This window comes from Hippocampus comes, unplaced genomic scaffold, assembly GCF_001891065.2.
Source record: "Hippocampus comes isolate QL1 unplaced genomic scaffold, H_comes_QL1_v1.1 scaffold85, whole genome shotgun sequence".
NCBI classification, from domain to species: domain Eukaryota; kingdom Metazoa; phylum Chordata; class Actinopteri; order Syngnathiformes; family Syngnathidae; genus Hippocampus; species Hippocampus comes.
The window spans coordinates 1,392,229-1,410,979 of record NW_017805540.1 but is presented as its reverse complement, the minus strand read 5'-3'; the positions used below and the strand labels follow the sequence as shown (position 1 = coordinate 1,410,979).

Sequence of the window (18,751 nt, the reverse complement as noted above, 5' to 3'; positions counted from 1 at the left end):
CAAAAACTAGGCTGAGCTTGATGTACTTCCATACTTTAACAGCATGTCAAGCAAAATAGAGGTTGAGAGTGGAATTACAGCCAAGATAAACAGGAGGAAAAATGTCAAGCAAAATAGAGGTTGAGAGTGGAATTACAAGGAAAAGCTAAATCATTACGAACTACAAAAAAAAAAAAAAATCAACCTGTAACCAACGATGGAAGGGGCGAAGAGATTGCTGAAATCCAATTCAAACCTCATCATATAAAGTTACACCAGTGGCTGCATTTTTTCTCGCGGACCAAGTTGAGATCTGCGCGAGGGTCAATCAGCTGGTGTGCAGGTGTGAGCCACCGACTGTTTTCACCAATCTCCAGTTCATTGGTGTTCAACTATTCTGCTCAGTGTGTGCCTCGCTTTGTGCACTGGGAACATAAACGGGCCTTCGCAAAACAATTCACGCAAAATTGGACACACAGAATGGTTTGAAATGGGTCAACTCAACGGTTCATTCACAGATGAAGATGTGTGTCCCAATACTTGTGTCCATATCGTGGCACTCTAACAGTAGGGTTTTCAAAAGTTCTGCGGATAGGATTTTTAGCTCCAAAACGCTCAAGCACAGACAAGTGAACGTTTGGAGGACACAAAGCCGAAGAAGATGTCTGACGGAGAAAGGAAGGATGGAAAAAGCATGTTGAATCGAGCACAAAAGGAGTGACGCGGATGGGGCAATTTAGAGTCTCATGGAAGGGGATTAGCAAAGAAGCTTTGCTGGTGTAAAAGAATCATCCGGAGAAGTCGTGACCCAACTTGGACAACCTTATTTGGAGTTGTTTTTTTTTCTTGCGGCTTTCCGACTCTGTAGCAGTTATACACAAAAATGTGCGCGCTGGCTGCTCAGCTACCTAAAGCAGGGTACACAAATAGATTTTTTTTTGGTTTGTATGCGATCGTAAATATTGAACGGGTTCAACATTTACGATTGTATAAGATAATCGGGCTTCATGCTCATATTCAAGCTGCATGTTTGTACCCTGCTGCAGTAGTGTTCTGGTCCAGTACTGGCCTCACACAAGGATTTGGAAAATCACAGTAGCCAATCCCCTCCCCTAAACAACATTTTAGATATTTAAAAAAAAAAAAAACAGTTCCTGTGTGCTGGAACCTAAGAAGTCCCTCCCCTCACTGAACAGCTCCTGTTTTATCGATGTTTGTCTTGTGTTTCAGCCTAACAGGAAAACTGGAAGTGATCCATGATTTGTGTGTGTGTGTGTGTGTGTGTGTGTGTGTGTGTTTTTTGGAAGACTTTGCATGAGTGAAAGAAACTGATGTCTTGATATTTATACATCAGAATTGCATCGAAGAGGACAAAACCAACAACATTGTCTATTTATTGAGAGGTACCGGATTTTTAACACTAATGTCAGTGATTTTCTTTCTTCCTTTCTTTCTACGGAATAACACTGTAACAACATTATTTTCTGGCTGCTATTGTTAACAACACAATATTTTTTTGGAAAGTGATTTGCAAAGTGTCCACATTGGCTTGAGGCTGCTACACGGTTAATTTCACGTCGACGTATCCAGCTTAAAACTGCCACCGTCTCGTCCTAGATAGCTGCAAACCAAAGTGAACTCGTATTCATGTTTCATTTCAGTCGGCACCAGTTAAAGGAAAAAGACGTGGCTTCACATCGTCTATGTTAACGATCCTATAATCCGCTTTATGCTGTAAATGGTTCATTTATGTCCACGGGCATCATGTCCTGCTGTGTGCGCGCGCGTTTGTGCGTCGGGTCGTCGCGGCCCGCAATGCAAAAAGCAGCCACAGCTCTGACAGCAATACAACTGTATGTTTTTGTTTTTTTTTGATTGTTGCAATGTATTCCTTGTGCATATAAGAATGTAGGCACTATGGTTGCTGTACTGTTTTACACCTGTATTCACAAACCTGTAGCACTTAAAGAGAAAAAAAAGAAAGAAAAAAAAAGAAAGTGAATCGTGTTTTCTGTTGTTTACTGCTATAATCCACAATAAGCTAGGGGATCCCATTGTTCCTAATAAAGACACATTTGTTGAGTAGCCGCCAAGTCTGTTTGCTGAGTCTCATTTTTGTACATTTTGAAGATTCGTCCGGCTCTTCAGTAAAGATGGTAAGAGCAGATTTTATGGGGGGCGTGTCACGTAACATATTTGACTGCAACAGAGTTGGCTCTCTCGAGTTCTTGATCCGGTGTGAAACTGAATAACCAAGTGGTCCTAAAGTGCCTATTTCTGAATAAGCATCTGTGAGAGAGGCCGTTACGTAACAGCGAAATCAATGTCTATCATAATTGACCCTGCACCGAGTTTCTCCGCCCATGACTTGAAAGCTAGGCTGGCCGAAGATCAAGAGGCCCTTTCAAGTGACTGCCAGGGTTGGTCAAAATCTAAGCACAGCTGCATTGATTTGTGGGATGCGAGTACAGTCAGCCACCGTTTAATTGCAGGGGCTATGTTTCAGACCCAAAGGGCACTGGATGGAAGTTTGACACACCCACTTGATGTTGACTGTACAACTGGCTCATAAAATAATGGATGAACTTTGAAAAAGTTCTGAGCACCAAAGCTCCAGTGAAGAAGCCCACCCACCAGCCGAGGGCGGCCGTTTACCTTGTCTCATTTCCGGATACGAAGCGGCAGGTGTGATAGTAACAGTACGAGTAATGAAGATGTAATGAGGAGTACAGCGCAATGGTTGATAAAACTGAGAGCACTCTGTTTTTGATCAATGCCAAAACACAATTTCTGAAATATGACGATTACTATTTGGGGATAAAAGTATTCCTTCCTGCTCCTTCCCTTAAAAAAGGTCTATGGCTAATTTCACAAGTCAAAAAAGGGCATAAGTGTAGCTGAATTCTTGGTCCTTGACGTATTTGGATGAAGGCATGTTCCAGACAACCACCAAAACAATGTGGAAAATGTGATGCTTGGGCGGAGTATATCTTGTCCGTCCATGTCTGTTCTCCTTAAAAAGTGAACCTCGCCCAAGCCAGCACACATCAAAGCTGTCCCCAAACACTGCACTTGCCAGACTGAGTCCCATCCGCAGCAAAACACAAGTGTAAAAAAAAAAAAAAAAAGCTAAATGCCCTGCGGCCAGGTTTTTGCACCCCCCTCCTCTTCCAATCACACCCCTGCTCTGATCACACATGCCTTCAAAGGCAGCAGCGGCATCGCTCAGTGGAATTTGTGAAAAGCATGATGCAGTAAAACTAATGTTGAAAGAGTGCAGAGAAAATGAGCGTGGGGAAAGAGTGAGAATGCTCGCGGCGGAAGAGGGGGTGGGGGGGTTCATTTGGGCAATCCCTCCTCTCGCTGTCCATAGAAAATGCATGACATGCTCTGAAGAGGAATTTTAAATGAGCCTGTGGATTTTCAAACGAGAGTCCGGCCTGAGTGTGGATGCCCAAGACGGGTGGACAAGGAGGAGGAGGAGGAGGAGGAAGCCCTCCTGCCTCTCCTGCTCGGGGGCTGCAAGGTGTAGTAGAAGGAGACCATCCCAGCACTGACTGGGGATACCACAAGGGAGGATTGGAAGATCAAAGTAGATTGTGTGGAATCACTTGGGTCCAGTTCTCTTCCCTCATTTGGAAGCCCATCACATCCGCTCACAGCCCCGCTGCCTCATTTACACGCCCAAAACTTCCCGTTGAAATGGATCTTTTCCTAAGCAGAGATCAAACATGCACAGTAGCGAAATCACACATCTCACATTGACGTGGAAATATCCAAGTCGACACGCAGGCAGCTCATTGCCTCTTCTGCAATGATGGAATTGGACTGCACCGCCCAAGCTCAAGTGAGCTGCAGCGCCACAGTGTGGCATGCCGGGGTTCAACATTTTTTTTTTTTCCAAATGCAAAAGTAGCACGTTGAAAACGTTTCAGCGTGTCTTCCCAGCAACCCATGACTCAAAATTATCCAGAGGAAAAGAAATTGGCATTAGTTTAAAAGTCTTTAAAGATTCCTCAATTGAATCAATTTCTTCCAACTGTGTGTGTGTGTTCGTTGAATATTTATCTTTCACATACACTCACACACTTTTCCCCACTGTTGTCATACTCCAAGTTTGTCGCCCTTATTTGTTACTCTTAAGTCTGCTCATACTTGCCATGGAGGATGGTGTCAAAGTCAAGGTCCGGGGGCCAGATCCGGCCCGCCACGTCATTTTACGTGGCACGCGGGAGCAAATCATGTCTGTCAACTTTCATGATCCTTGCTGAAATCTGGACTAAAATTTCAAATTGTCACGGGTAATAAATACGTTGCAATTTTACATCGGCCCGCCAAGGAAAGCTGTAAGTCCGAAGTCGCCCGCGACAAAAAATGAGTTTGACACCCCTGACGTAGACCTTCCAGAGCCAGCCCAACTATGGCCACTTGGATGATTTTTTTCACAATCTGCTCGTCAGTGTTACAAAATGACGCACAAGTAGACAATGTAAAAACATAGTACATTCAGTGTCTTTTATTTTTCTGCAGGCAGAAAAATAGAAAAAAAAAACCCCAACAACAAAAGAACATTCATACTGCTGTAAATGTAATTTGTCATGCTTGCACATTTACAGTACATGTGGATCCAGCAGTATATTTACAAAATAAAATCAGCAGAAAATTGCAGTCTCTTTTTCATGACACGCTCATAAAAAATAAAGCTCTCTGTGACACAAACACAATCTTATTTACAGTCCGTTGAGTCACAAGTTCTGCTGCGGGCATTTTTGTTTTGTTAGCATCACCTTTTTAGAAGAAAAAAAAACATTTTTATATGCGCGCAACTTCAGTCACTGTCCAATGAAAAGCATATTTGGCTGCCTCTTGAATAAACTGTCATAATGTGCCTCATCCACTTACCGGGAATCCACATAACCACCTCCCTCAAATACACAGATCCCTTTTTTCCCCCCACCAAGAACAAAACGGTTCATCATTGGAATTACCTCATAGATGCTATGATGTTCAAATATTAATGTATTAACTGCTGAGCCCTTTGAACTCTGCTGCTAAACAAAACAGCAGCAACTACCAAAGCATGTTAATAGTCGTGTCGGATGAATTAAAGAGTAGAGACGCATGCGGTATTTCAGATGACCTTAGCTTATGCGGAGACGGCGTGTTTAATGACGATGAGCACGACTTTGGTCGTTACACAACGTTGCGTGCTAAGCAGTAGTATTTATTTATCGTGTACAAATGACCAACCTTCCCACTAAGAGATGCCTCCCTCAACCTGCGGCGATGCAACCTTGACCACCACTTGCAAAAATTGTCTTTTCTTTTGTCACTTTTTGCTTTTTATCCAAAACTGGAAAAAAAAAAAAGGCATCATTTGGACTTACCCGCCAAAAGTAACACTGACTGGACTAATATTCTATTCTCACCCGCTCTAAACATTGCTCACCTGAAAATTACCCGGACACAAAAACCTGGTCTCAACTGGAATTAGAAGATAGTGAAATGATTATTACTCTTCATAAATAACTCTAAAGCTGAACTGTTTGTTTTCTTTCGAACCTTCTGTGTGACAAAATGCTGAAAACTCAAAACCACTCAACAATTTCAAACCCATCTGATCTGGTCCACCTTTCCCCTGCAAGGTGCCAAGAATAGTGTTGTTTTTATCATATTTCTATATAGATATGTACACAGCATATTGTATGTACACGTACTGGTCTGATTAGAACAGTCAACATGATACATTCAACAAGTGCGGTCCTCAGTGCTCACTCCTCTTTGGTTTCTACGTAGCATCAACTCACTTTTTGTTTTTGAACGTTTTTTTTTTTTGGTTGTTTTGTTTGAGCTCTCACCACGTCTCGTCTTTAGCGGATGCTTCCCCTCAGTCGGTCAGGTTTTCCTCCTTGTAGCTGTCTGAGGAGAGCATAAGAGAGCAACGGGTAAGAGGGGCACAATGGCATTCATGTTGACAGTTGCTAAGCACAAAATTGTTGTTACAAAGGCTAAAAATAAAATAAAATTCGATTTGGGGTGGTGGGGGGAACAGCAATTGCTCATTATATTAGATCAGATCATGCTGTGCAGGTGGACTTCATAAAGTGTTCCCAATTTTTCTTTGCAAAACAAAGCTAAGCTTTTAAGATTTAAAAAATAAAAACAAAACTAACCACAGATTGTGCATGAGGTGTATCTGAACAGTTCCAAGACCGTTGTCACAAAAGATATTTCAAACCCAAACTACAAGTTTTTCTCTCAGGTAACCCCCCACAGTCTGAATCACACTTTTACAGGCCTCTCTGGCATGTCTTAATGCAATTCTTCACTCCCACAACTTTGCCATCATACCACTCATCCACATCTTCAAAACAGCTTCTCTTGACTTTAAAAAAATAAAAAAAAGATCACACAGAGCCAGACAACAAGTTTGCTCCATCACGGTGAGGTTCTTGTCAGGCAGGAAGTGTCAGATGCTCAGAGCAACGCCAGCAGCGTGTTGTCATGATGAAACGGCCACAAGTCATCCTGTCACAGCTCTTGCCTCTTCTCGTGCACTGAACGGAGGAAAATCCACAGGATCTCAAATTGGCGCTGCTTGATCGCCTGGCTCACGTTGAAGAAAATTCACTTTACAGCTTGGGTTTGAAATATGGTTGTGTGACACAAGCCCTGAGACTTTTCAGACGCGGCTTGAATTTGGAGCATCAACCTGTCACAAACGGCTGCAGACTAATCCGTTTTGGGGGATTTATCAAAATGCTGACATTCATTCATAAATTGTATTTGTGCAGAAACACCAGCGGCAGTATGTGACCCACAGTTTGCGACTCCACATACATTATTCAAACTGAAGCTGCGTTCTTCCGAGCCACGCAGAGCCGCCAAGCAAGAGTGGATGGCTACTAAATGCAAGCGTGTCAGTCGTTCCTACGGGAACGTGTCAATGTTCAACTTTTGGGGGAAACAAGCGACAGTGCACCCTTCTGTATCCGTGTGCTTACTTAACCACAACATGAATCAGTCCTTTTTTTCATTTTTTTTTAAACTCCCCTCACAGCCATTAACTCCCCCTTGAGGTTTATAAGGCAGTCTTGTAATGTAAACGAGTGCAAACATATTCGTAGTATAACCTTCACGTGTGTACTTGACCTTCATTATGTATATTTCTGAAAACGTGCACTTTTACTCCAGTACATTTCCAAGAATAAAATGTACTTTTTACTCTGATATATTTCATTCATTTTCCGATCCGCTTTTCCTCACAAGGGTTGCGGGGGTGCTGGAGCCTATCTCAGCCGTCTTCAGGCAGTAGGCAGGGGACACCCTGAACCGGTTGCCAGCCAATCGCAGGGCACACACAGACGAACAACCATCCGCGATCACACTCACACCTAGGGACAATTTGGAGTGTTCAATCAGCCTGCCATGCATGTTTTTGGAATGTGGGAGGAAACCGGAGTACCCGGAGAAAACCCATGCAGGCCCGGGGAGAACATGCAAACTCCACACAGGGAGGCTGGAGCTGGAATTGAACCCGGTACCTCTGCACTGTGAAGTCGACACGCTAACCACTGGATCACCGGGCCGCCCTCTGATGCATTTGCTATTACATTATAGGGTGCTATATGACTGATGTGGCAAGGAGATATCGCTTGTGGGAGGTAATAAAAATGAGACAAAAAGTTATCAGGAACTCTGTGTGTACCCCCCCCCCCCCTGAAATAAAAACAACCACGATTCTCAGTACCATGCTGACACCATCAACTCCACACACTCAAGCTTCCAGAGACATGCCTCTGCACAGCCGACTGAAGATGCGACGTTGGACGCTTCCTACCTGGGGCCAAGTGAGAGGGCGGGGGGCGGGAGAGGAGAGAGCTCGGGGTAGGAGGGGGTGGTGTGGTGTGTCCGGGTACTGAGAAGGAGTTGCGCCTAGCGACGCTGAGCGTCTATACCTGCTGGACTGAGCACCAGGGCCTGGAGGATGTCCGACAGGGACACGATGCCCTCGATGCTGGAACACTCGTCCACCACCACCAACCGGTGCACCTAGTTGACACGCGGGTGGAAAATACACAGAATGCACGTTAATGGATGACCACTGCACTGTGGGAAAAGATTAGGTGTATTTTTTTCCCCCATTTCATTTAGACGCAAATTATTTACTACGGTGGTGCCTTGGGATGACATTTCGATTTGTTCTGTGACCGTGCTCGCAATTACAAACGTGTAGATTTCCCAATTGAAATGCCATGAATCCACACCAGCCCCCGCCCTACCAAATATAATAAAGTGTGTTTTTTGTATTTCGTAAAAATAAAGTAATGACATGCATAAAGTGTAAAAAAACGTAACTGTTTTCGCCTATTTTTTTTTCTGCTTCAATTCAACGGACATTGTGTTGCTCCTGATATGTGTGCCTTTGCCTCCTGGGGGCAGTGTAAAGCAGACATACAGATACAACGTACATGGAAAAGCAAAAAAATGAAAATCTCCATAACTTGATATGCTAGATAAAAAGTAAAGACGTTTTTGCAATCAGCATGAAAAATGCTTTTCGGGACACATAAAGGTATCTCTAATGAAAATGTGTTGTCTGTCTACCTGCACTTGTGTTGCTCCACCATTTATGTTCAAATATCCCTTTCTTTAAGGGTAATTACAACACGACTCCGATGCCATTACTTGGCTTATCGATGACGTTTCCAATAATGTGTTAGCTCGTGGATATACGAGCCAAGTAATGATGTTTGAAATGCACAATGTGTATTTCCGTTTTATGTTGAGGTTGACAGTAAACTTGCCCTGGGATTTAAAATGAACAGCTTGACGAAGAATTTTCACTATCTACCAGTCAATCGCAGGGCACACATAGCCATTCATCCCGACAGTTTGTTTTCAATCAACCTAACGTTTTTTTTTAGGAATGGGTAAAACAAACTCACTTCTGCTTTGACAATTCTGTCCACAATGGTCTCCATTGTTTCCATTTTATGGCACTTCATGACTCCTTCAAAGTACTGAGAGCGATGCTTAAGGGCCTGGGTCACCGTGATGTCCAGGTTGTTGTACGTCTTCTCGGCTGCCAGGTTCTGCACACAAGCGAACTCTTGTGAATCATCAACAGAGCCGCTCAGTCTCTCTGCCGGCCCAATGTTTTTCCACTTACGATGACATCAAATTTGGAGTAGATGTCCACAACTTTGCCTAGAGGAGAGGGGAGGGGCGGGGGGGATTGGGCGGAACGACAGAAAGTCAGCTTTCCAAGCCTTTTTTGTTTTTTGGCACGAGTCCTAACCAGCGCATGAATGTTCCGTTGACCTGACTCATCGACCACGGGCAAAGCAGACACTCTCCTCTCTACAAAGATGTTGAGGGCTTTGATGATGGGGGTGTTGGGGTGGATGAAGGCAATGTCTTGGTACGTGCCGATGCCCAACTCTCCCAGGGTCTGCTTCATGAAAGCTGGCTTCGGCATCTCACACATCTGGACGACATGACACAGAGACAGCAAGATGTCGGCCACCAGGGGGTAGCAGACGAATGGAAGTGAAGGGTGGTACATGTACAAAAGGCAGACGGGACAAAGGGTTGGCCAAGAACGCGTGAGGTAGACAACGGAAGACATTTGAAATTAAATCATGTGCTTCCAACTTGTTTGGGGATGGACATTATCTGTTACAAAGTAAGATCCATAAAAGCATGCTTGGATGGGTTTGATGTGGAAGAACTTGACATCAACTCCACCAAACACCTTTGTGATGAATTTGAATGCATACAGGGGGACCGTAGTTTAAAACTGCCTGAGCCTACATATGAAAGAGAGCTGAACAATCAATCAAATTTAATTCCAATCACAATGTATTCAAATGCAATTTTCTAATCGCAAAAACTATCAGTCTTTCATGAAACATACTGTACGTTGCAGTGAAAAAGCTACAGATTTGTTTTCGTTATTGTTGTAATCAGACTTACTCACTGAAGGCCAAATTAAAAACAAAACTTAGTTATCAAATCATACACAAACATCAATACGCTTTTATTTTGAAATGATTCTGGCTGACTTGACCCATTTACCAGACTGTGTTTGAGGGGTCGTTTATCGACGTCACAAATTCTTGCTTTCGACGACGACAATACAACGTTGTACTGAAATGATGTTCAATCGTAAAATCATTCAACCCTTAAGTGAAGTTATGAGCGGCGGGGCGCTTAACTCGCTTGAAAGAATATGTCGACACGCAGTGCAAGAATGCGGGCTCACTGCATAATGATTTTCATTTATTGTTTTGTATTGATGGCCTCAAAGTGTTTTTCTGACGCAGATTCCTTCACGGAATTCTTACTTTACTATTGCATTAGTGCAGGTTCGTGGTAGAAAAGCCACGTGCTACTTGCGTACAAATCGGGAGTTATGTTACCACTGTAGTAACGGAACTCTGTCGTAAAGAGAAAAAAAAAAAAACATCTCACAGATACTACTAAATCTTTCCCAGCCTTCCCAGAAAAGCTGCAACGGGGCTCAAAGTGACTTGGCTTCCTAATACCTCAGAGTGAAATCTCTTGTGTTGGTGTCGGGACTCACAAAGAGCTGGAGGAACTTGAGGATCCTCTTGTGCGTGAGAATATAAAGTGCGTTCCCGGTGACGGGGTCGATGACAGGCAGGCGGTGAATTTTGTTTTTGATGAGCGTGTACACGGCGTCGAAAAGGCTGCGACACAACAAACACGGATGACGGCAACGAACCTCGATGAACAAAAAGGAGCGGATCTTGATTTAGCCATCGAGGCGGCGTACCTTGCGTCAGGCGAGATGTTGACAAGAGGTTTGAACGTCGCTTGGAGGTAAACCTCTGCGGGGACAAAAAAAAACAAAAAAACACGAAGACACTTGGGCGTTGCATCACATGTTCTGCGTATTTCAAAACTCCAGTGTGTATTATTTGGGATTACAGAACTTTTGCGGAGTTTCGCCAATATACGTATACATCAAACACTAATATTTGGTGAAATTTAATGCTACAGTGAAACTCCTCTACAACGAAACCTACATGGGCGAAAATACCCCCTAGTGTGAAAAGATTTTGATGCATGAAAGCCATTCCCACTTCTCTGCTCCCCCTACAACGAAAAGTCCCCCTGTTCCGTTATATGAAATCTTTTTCTCTGCTCTTTCCTCGCAATGAGATTCACTACAACGGAAACAAGCCTTCTGCAAAAGTCTAATCACACCTCAGCATGCCACAGTAACCTCTACTGCTTCGTCCGGAAACGGCAACAGCAACCACCACACTGGTTTACACAGGTGCAGTAATATAGGAAGTATTTGTTTCAGACGCAGCACGAACGCTGCATTGCTAAAATGGCGACAAAACGGACCTTTGCATACCAAGGAGTTAAGAAAACAAAAGCTTTAACGCTTGAAGACAGGTTAAAGTTAATAAAAATGAAAGATGGAGCAAGCAAAATAAAAGTGAATGCTGATCGTAAATTTTACAATTTCTTTCCATTTTTGTCTTTCTACGCTGGCTATATTACGTGTCAAATAAGTGTATGCTCATATTAATGCTGTATTGGAATAAAAATAAAATTTGCTACAGTGAAAAGTCCCCTGTTGTGAAAAATGTCTTTTTGTTGTAGAGGAGTTTCGCTGTATAGACCAGTGATTCTTACATTGTATGTGGGGCCATAGTGGCATGTAAAAGGATCACGAAAAATATTCCTCAAAGTGTGCATTACATTACAGGAGATGAAACTCCTCTGTTTTTGATGAACACACATTTAACATTGAGATTGCGCCGGAGTGGTCAAGGTCGAGTCAGGCTCACCTCGCCACGTCTCAAGCTTATGCTCTTCCAACTCGTATATTTGCACCTGAAACAAAGAGAAGGACGCCGACGTCAGCTGAATGTAAAGCGGTCTGAAGCGAACCCAAGGCAAACCGAGAGCGGTTATATGGAGCTACCATTGGTGACTTGTAGTATCGGTGAAGGATGATGATGAAGTCTGTGATTGTCAGCATGCCTGTGACGAGAAAACACGCCATTAAAAAAAAAAAAAAAAAAAAAAACTCAGCAACTGATGCTAGTGAGGAGAGGACAATGTTTTGAGAGGGGCCCATCTGACTACCTCCACGCTGACTCGATATTCATTATTCAGCACGAGCAGTAAACTCTACCCAAGAAAATGAAGGCGCAGCAAAGCCAATTCACTCGCTGTGTCGATGTTTTTCTTTGGCTACATATTCAACCCGTCAGACTGCTGGTCAATACAGAGGAGCCTCTACTGAGCTTAATGGTTTGTGGCGGTTTGAATGAACTTAATAAAATCACGCTCTACTAGCCATGGCCGGCGGCAATAATACAAAGTTTCCACTGTGCTCATTCACCAGCAGCCCAAACGCACTGACGTGATGATTATGACATTAGAAGCGGACAAGAGAAAAGGGTAAAACATCGAAGCCTGTAAATGCAGACGCTGAAGACCGAAATGAGAATAGTAGGACATGAAGCATCTCTACCAACACAAGATTGTAAATAATGGTTGAGGACAGCGGATTTGGGGGGGCTTACCCACAAAGCTTTGCTTCTCCGTGTCCCAGAGTGGAGCCGCTCGCACGCCATTGGCAACCAAAGCAAAGAAGGCTTTCTTAACCTGTCAAATATCATTTTGCAAGACAGTATCACATTTTATGAACACTCTATTCAGGACGTTCACTCGTTTTATGATTGAGATTGCCCAGATCAAACGCTAAGCCTCTACAAATCGAAACGCACACTACCAGAATAAGAACGCACCCTTGGATTGCGACAAAAAACTTTTGATTGACCAACATCAATGCCTGATGCATGTTTGTAATGAGTGTTTACAAAAAAAAAAAACAAAACAAAACGATAAGACATAATGTTCAACACTTTGAATGCTGCAGCTGTGACGCGATTTATGAATTTTTACTGACGCGTTTCATGTTTCCAATAGATATCCGATTAGTCTTGTCACATTCGACCAATGAAACTGTCTGAGCCCGCCCCCATACTGAATATTCATATCTGCATAGTTCGGTGGGAGACTTGGGATGACGAAATGGTTGACCAAAACTGTCTGCATGCTTCAAGTGAAGCGTCAAGTAACTCTAGCAAGAGCAACTACTGTTTACGTTTGCCAATGTGCCCTGAGAGCATGGAGCAGTGTACTAAAATAAATAAATAGATAAAACCATCCACCATTGCCAACTGGGTTCTACTGGATTGGGTGGCTGGACACAAGCTCATCAGCGAATGGCCCACAATGTAAGGGCCCCAGTGCACACTGAGCAAAGCTTCCGAACCTGACTTGGACCAGACCACCGCAAAACAACAGACAACTGGCCACTCACTCCCGCGCATCGGGGAGTCACAATACAGACTCCCTGCGATGTGAACTGTGTGAGCCTGTATCACGTTCTGAGTCTCCCTTTTAATCAGGTGCAATTGGTCGTCCGGAAATTATGGCATCCATTTTTTTATTTTATTTCTTTTTTGGCAAAGACAATTGGCACTATTGAAATTGCGCTGTTTATCTATGATGCTACAACAATGACGAGTATCACCCCAAACATGGAACCACCAACATCTCCTTTTTAGGTCAAGTACATGGTGGATTTATTTTCCCCATGTATCAGGACCAGCATTCAGATCTGCTGTGCTCCAACCACCATGATGAAAAACTCTAAACTTTGTTTTTGTCGTTCAAATTGTGTTGCAGAACGAGCAGTGGGCTGATTTCACTCGTTCATTTCCGATAGTAAGGTAGGCCATTTTTCTGCGCTCTGGTACTTGTGCATATTATGTCCTCCATCAACGTGCCGAGTTTGGAAGATGGCACTCCATATGAGAGGCAAAGTATTCTTTCCTCAAGCTGTTTATTTGTCACCATGAATGTTAATTAACTTCAATTACCATTAGCTTAAGTCTGCTAGCTTAATGCTAACACACAATGGGAAACAGCAGCAGAGTCTTAAGGTCATTTTGAACCAAAGAAACAAACAACTGTTCTCGAGCATAAACACAGCAGGAACACAAATGTGACTTCGAGCACTACTAAAATGCATGGAATGTCCGTGGAAACAATTAGAAACACCGGAATTTAGAGTTAGTTCAGTTTTGCTGCCGACTTCTTCACATCGATGTATTTAGAGGGTGTGACCTCAAGGAGCAAATTTCACGGGAGTTTAAATAATGACCTTTACCCAGCATTACCTTTGCCTGAAGCTGTTGTATTAACACGCAATGATGCAGCTTGTATTGATGTGGTCATGTGTTTTTTTTTTTTTGTGTGTGTTTTTTTTTGGTGTGGCTTTTTTCTCATGGGAAGTGGGAAGCAAAGGAAGTTGTGAGAGGTGAAAGCCAACTTCTGGATTCTCTTTAATCTGCTGGGAGTTATTTCCTCTTCTGTCAGATAAGAGTTTGTAACCCTTGTCTCTGTGGATTTAGTGGTTGACGATATACACTTCAAAGACCTGGCAGGATTACTGTTTAACAGCTTTACGACGGTCTCGTCTCAATTTCAGCCCAGAGGCAAAAAGTGCTCTGAGGTCAAATATATTACTCGGCTCCCCATTTAGTATTAACCCAGCTGTGCCAAGAACAAGTACACTCAAAATTAGATGGCCAACAAAGTGGACTTTATCACACAAACAGTGATCATTTGACCCTGTGCAGGTTTAAAGTTTGCTCACTTGCACGGAATTGAACAATCTCAATTATCATGGTTGCGCAAACTGACATTTGGCACATTATTTCCCCCATTGTATGTATGCAAGTATGAGAACGTTACAATAACAGACCACAAGAGAATGAGATAAAGGGAATCTGAACTCACTTGGAGAGCTGTGTCGAACACGACCAGCTTGGAGCTGGTTGGCACAATGTCGTAGCACTTGTGTGATTTCATAAAGCGCATGTAAATATCACTCTCGGGCTCAGCAGCTGTAACGAGACACACATACACATGAAAAGTGATAAAAAAGAAAATCACTGAGAGCGCGGAAACCATAATGAGCACTTGGAAACAACACCTGCTTTACAGCCGAAACAACCATTATGGCCTTGGAGAACTCGCTTCCACTTTACTGCGTCCTCCCACTGATCGTTAAAACTCTCTAAGAGACACTGATGGGGGGGCTGGACGCTTTACCGTAAAAGCACGACGCTGAGTGCCATGCACAAAAACTATATCACCCGACACAGTATTTACCGAAATAAAAATGGTCCCTAGCGTGTTGGCTCATTTCAGACTGACGGAGGAGCAAGGTTGGAGGAGGTAGAAATACGGGGAAATGAAACAACGCTTGTCCCTCTCCTCATTTCATGGATAGGTCTACTAAAGATGACATCATGTTATTGCTGCGTTTAACAAATGAACCATTTACGTCGCTTAAATATTACTAATGATCACAAACGGTAACTTCGTGCTTCAAGTGGGATTAATTTCAAGTCGAATACAAAGTCAACACTGCTAGCTAACCAACTCAACAACAACAGTATGTCGATCAGTAGTTGTTCAAACATTCTTGGTAGCCCGTGTAGAGCGTGTATTTGGCTTTTGTTGACGTTTAGGTCGGATTTGTAGGGATGAGCAGTCCGACTGCAGACGTATTGAATATATCGGATTTATGTACATCAATCATATGAAAGAGTCAAATTTTAAAAGAAATCGGAATTGTACTATTAACATTGCAAGAAAAGAATCCATGTCACAAAAGAAAAAAAAAAGACTAAGTGTGAACATGAGTTCCATTTCTTGGACTGACCTGAATTAATCTTTGATTCTTTGAGATCCAGCCTCCTCTAACGCACCTGGTTTAACTGATCAGCTCAACAGCAAGCTTTGCAGAAGCATGATAACAATCCTGATCATTTGAATCAGTTGTGTTGGAGGACGCAGGCGTTGGAAACAGGCCGGAATATTGGCTCCAGAGGAGCGGACTTGGGCACCCTTGTTTCAGATGCACTTGTAAACACAAGTGATAGAGAAAGAGGTGAGGCGCAAAATATAAAATGGAATTAAAAACGAAAATCAAAGGGTGCAGTGTTAACGCATCAAATCTATCTAAAATGGAAATAAAAAAACAAAGAAACAGTTCAGGTGAGTGTGATATACATGTAATTGCAAAAGTGATTTCTCGTCAAAGAATGTGACTTTTTTTTTTTTTGAAAGAACATTATTTGCAGCATTACCAGACAAGAGATGACAATACGTGTCCCCACCAGGTCCATTCCAACTTTCTTTTTGACTTAACTGCACTTGCAGGAGCAAGTGCAATGCAAAATCAACACACAGATGCAACTCATTGTCAACATTAAACATGTGCAAGATTCGCAGCCACCCACTCGAAAGTGTGCAGGGTGGGAAACTGTGTACAGACTTCCGGAAGTGGCAGCCAGCTAACAGTTGCCTTCATATCTGATGCAGTGCTAATTGCATTACCATGGACGACCCTTTCAGGTTCAACTTACCATCGTCGTCGAGTTCAAGTTTCTCCAGCATGCCTTCGAATAAACCGGACACCTAAACGAGACAAAACGGGAGGTTTGTAGTCTGGTGACAAAATAAACCCAAAACACTGACGGAGAAAAGATGAAGAAAGGGCGACGCACCAAAAAGAAACTTTGCACGAAAAATTGTCGGCGTGACGCTTAATTTCCCAGAAGCCCCTGCGGCGACAGTCGACGACGACGACGTGCGCGCCACCGGCGTTTGGACCCGAGTCACGGAACCGCTCCGGTTTGGCTAAATATACGCGCCCAAATACACACGCTGAGAGAAGCCCGTTGGTTGTGCGGCAGCAACTTCCAGCGGTGCCTTATTTCAAGCGCACAGTCCCCCTTTAAAAGACACAGTGGAACAGTCCTGCTGCACTTGACTCAGGCAGGAACGGGGAGCCGCCGCGGGGCTTCCAAACAAAACAAGTGCCCTTGAATTAGCCTGGATTCAAACGCGTCAAAGTCATAAAATCCTCAAAGTCGTATTCCAGCACTTGGCAGTCACCGTAGCGGAAGGATAACTGGCGACAGTTATGGTGGACCAGAAGCCGGAAGCCCCAGGCAGCGTGTAGACACACCCCTCCGCTGCCTGACCATATTCGGAAAGCCTTTGTTGCTAGGCAGCAAGAAGCCGGGGATGCCTTGCTGCATCATTGTGTGACATGAAGGCGCGGCCCACCGGCGCTGCATTCCATTCAACTGGTAAATTGGTTCATCAGCACTACGACTCGGAAAAGTGAAACGTTTAAACCACTCAAAAAAACAAATTGAGCTGGCCAGACTTCCGATATGATGTAGTGTGAAGTCACATAAATAAATGCTGACGGCCATACTAAGAAACTTCAACTATCGTAGCACTTTGCCTTTTGAGTTCCCCGACATTGTTTTGAGTTACAAGCTGTTGCTTGGTCCAGATTTTTATTTGTACTGCAAGCCAAATTTAGAATTACTAGCAAGTTTTCATTTCAGTGAAGTGGAAATAAAAACGGAGCAATTAACTCTTTCAATTCCAGCCACAAAAAAAAAAGAGAACCGATTGCAGAATTGTTTTGAGGCTCCTAAAAAGCTTGCAGTTGATCATTTGAATCAGATGTGTTGAAGGAGAGAAACAACAAAAACATTCAGGATAGGGGCACTCGAGTTTGACCTCTGTGACCAATTGCCAATTTAGAGCAGTTCTTTCAAGGCTCACAGGATATTGTTTTATGACTATGTCAACACAGATCCTACCAAACGAAAGAAAATACTCTGTTCTTTCATCACACACAAAAAAAAAAAAAAAATCTAACTTATTCCAATTTTTAATAAACAGCAGGAGAGTATGGATTTGTTTCATCTATTTACCGGTTAACCCGACTCCAACTCATGATGTCACTCTCGAGGCTACAACTTTAAAGGCATACCTGTACATCCAACACATGCACAAATACTACAGTAAGTACAGTAATTACATGGAATTGTTGACACCTTTGTCGTATTGTTCTTCTCAATAAGGTCTTAGTTTTCTGGTAAACTTTCAGTAAACTTCAAGTGGGGAATTTCCTACCTCCCTGCCATCGCAAATGCAGGAAATAAAAAGAACCCAAGACTTGAGCTGTTTCTTTTTATGAAATACTCATAGCTTTCCCTTTGGGTGCTTCATATTCAAGCCGAGGTGCAAAACGGCCACTGCAGCAGTGAGAAAAGATGCGTAACTGCTCAGGGATGCTCTACCACATTGCACTGCAATAGTGACACAGCGCTTCTCTGGCCAAACACGTCCATAAATCTGCCGCATGCCACAGGGCGCACAGCCCTTCTTGGCTGCACAGCAAACTCCAGAGGTTCCTAATCCATTATATTGATTGCTTTTAAATTTTGGACTTGCAAAAAATATATAATAGTGCTACAGTACGTCAGTGGGTTATTTTATCAGGAGAGAGCCGAGTGTGGCCCTGTGGGCGCTTCCCCGCCGTCCCTCAATCATAATCGGTGGTCCTTGGATTTTAATATCAGCAACAGACTGGAGATGAAATATCGACTCGCCTTGACCAAGTGAGCATCCATCACTGCTTCAGATGATTATTCATTAAATCAGCACACTAACTCCTCACTCACTACAGCACCGCCATGAATCACGTGTGAAGTGAGCTCTGGATCCTATTGGTCCACGGTGTTTGAGCTATGGCTAACATCCTAAAATAATATTTACACCCCGTGCATATGGGCCACACGCACGCACGCACGCGCGCACAAACACACACACA

General features: G+C 43.4%; 1 protein-coding gene across 6 annotated transcripts in view; it reads right to left on the bottom strand.

Annotated features, from left to right (window-relative positions):
• Window positions 1–4,469: 4,469 nt before the first annotated feature.
• LOC109521327 (5'-AMP-activated protein kinase subunit gamma-2-like) overlaps window positions 4,470–18,751 on the bottom strand; it is a 32,957-nt gene continuing 18,675 nt past the window's right edge. For 2 of the 6 annotated variants that reach the window (XM_019879134.1, XM_019879136.1), the window contains 12 exons: window positions 16,479–16,530; window positions 14,842–14,948; window positions 12,555–12,636; window positions 11,948–12,006; window positions 11,811–11,856; window positions 10,781–10,835; window positions 10,568–10,694; window positions 9,304–9,469; window positions 9,152–9,189; window positions 8,928–9,074; window positions 7,938–8,031; window positions 5,201–5,898 (listed from right to left, as the gene is read on the bottom strand). In XM_019879134.1, coding sequence (XP_019734693.1) covers window positions 5,867–5,898; window positions 7,938–8,031; window positions 8,928–9,074; window positions 9,152–9,189; window positions 9,304–9,469; window positions 10,568–10,694; window positions 10,781–10,835; window positions 11,811–11,856; window positions 11,948–12,006; window positions 12,555–12,636; window positions 14,842–14,948; window positions 16,479–16,530 — 1,005 coding nt within the window. In that variant the 3' untranslated portion in view covers window positions 5,201–5,866. Of the gene's footprint in view, window positions 5,899–7,937; window positions 8,032–8,927; window positions 9,075–9,151; window positions 9,190–9,280; window positions 9,470–10,567; window positions 10,695–10,780; window positions 10,836–11,810; window positions 11,857–11,947; window positions 12,007–12,554; window positions 12,637–14,841; window positions 14,949–16,478; window positions 16,531–16,619; window positions 17,054–18,751 lie in introns of those variants that run through there. The other 4 variants (XM_019879137.1, XM_019879138.1, XM_019879133.1 and 1 more) reach the window with 4 other exon arrangements.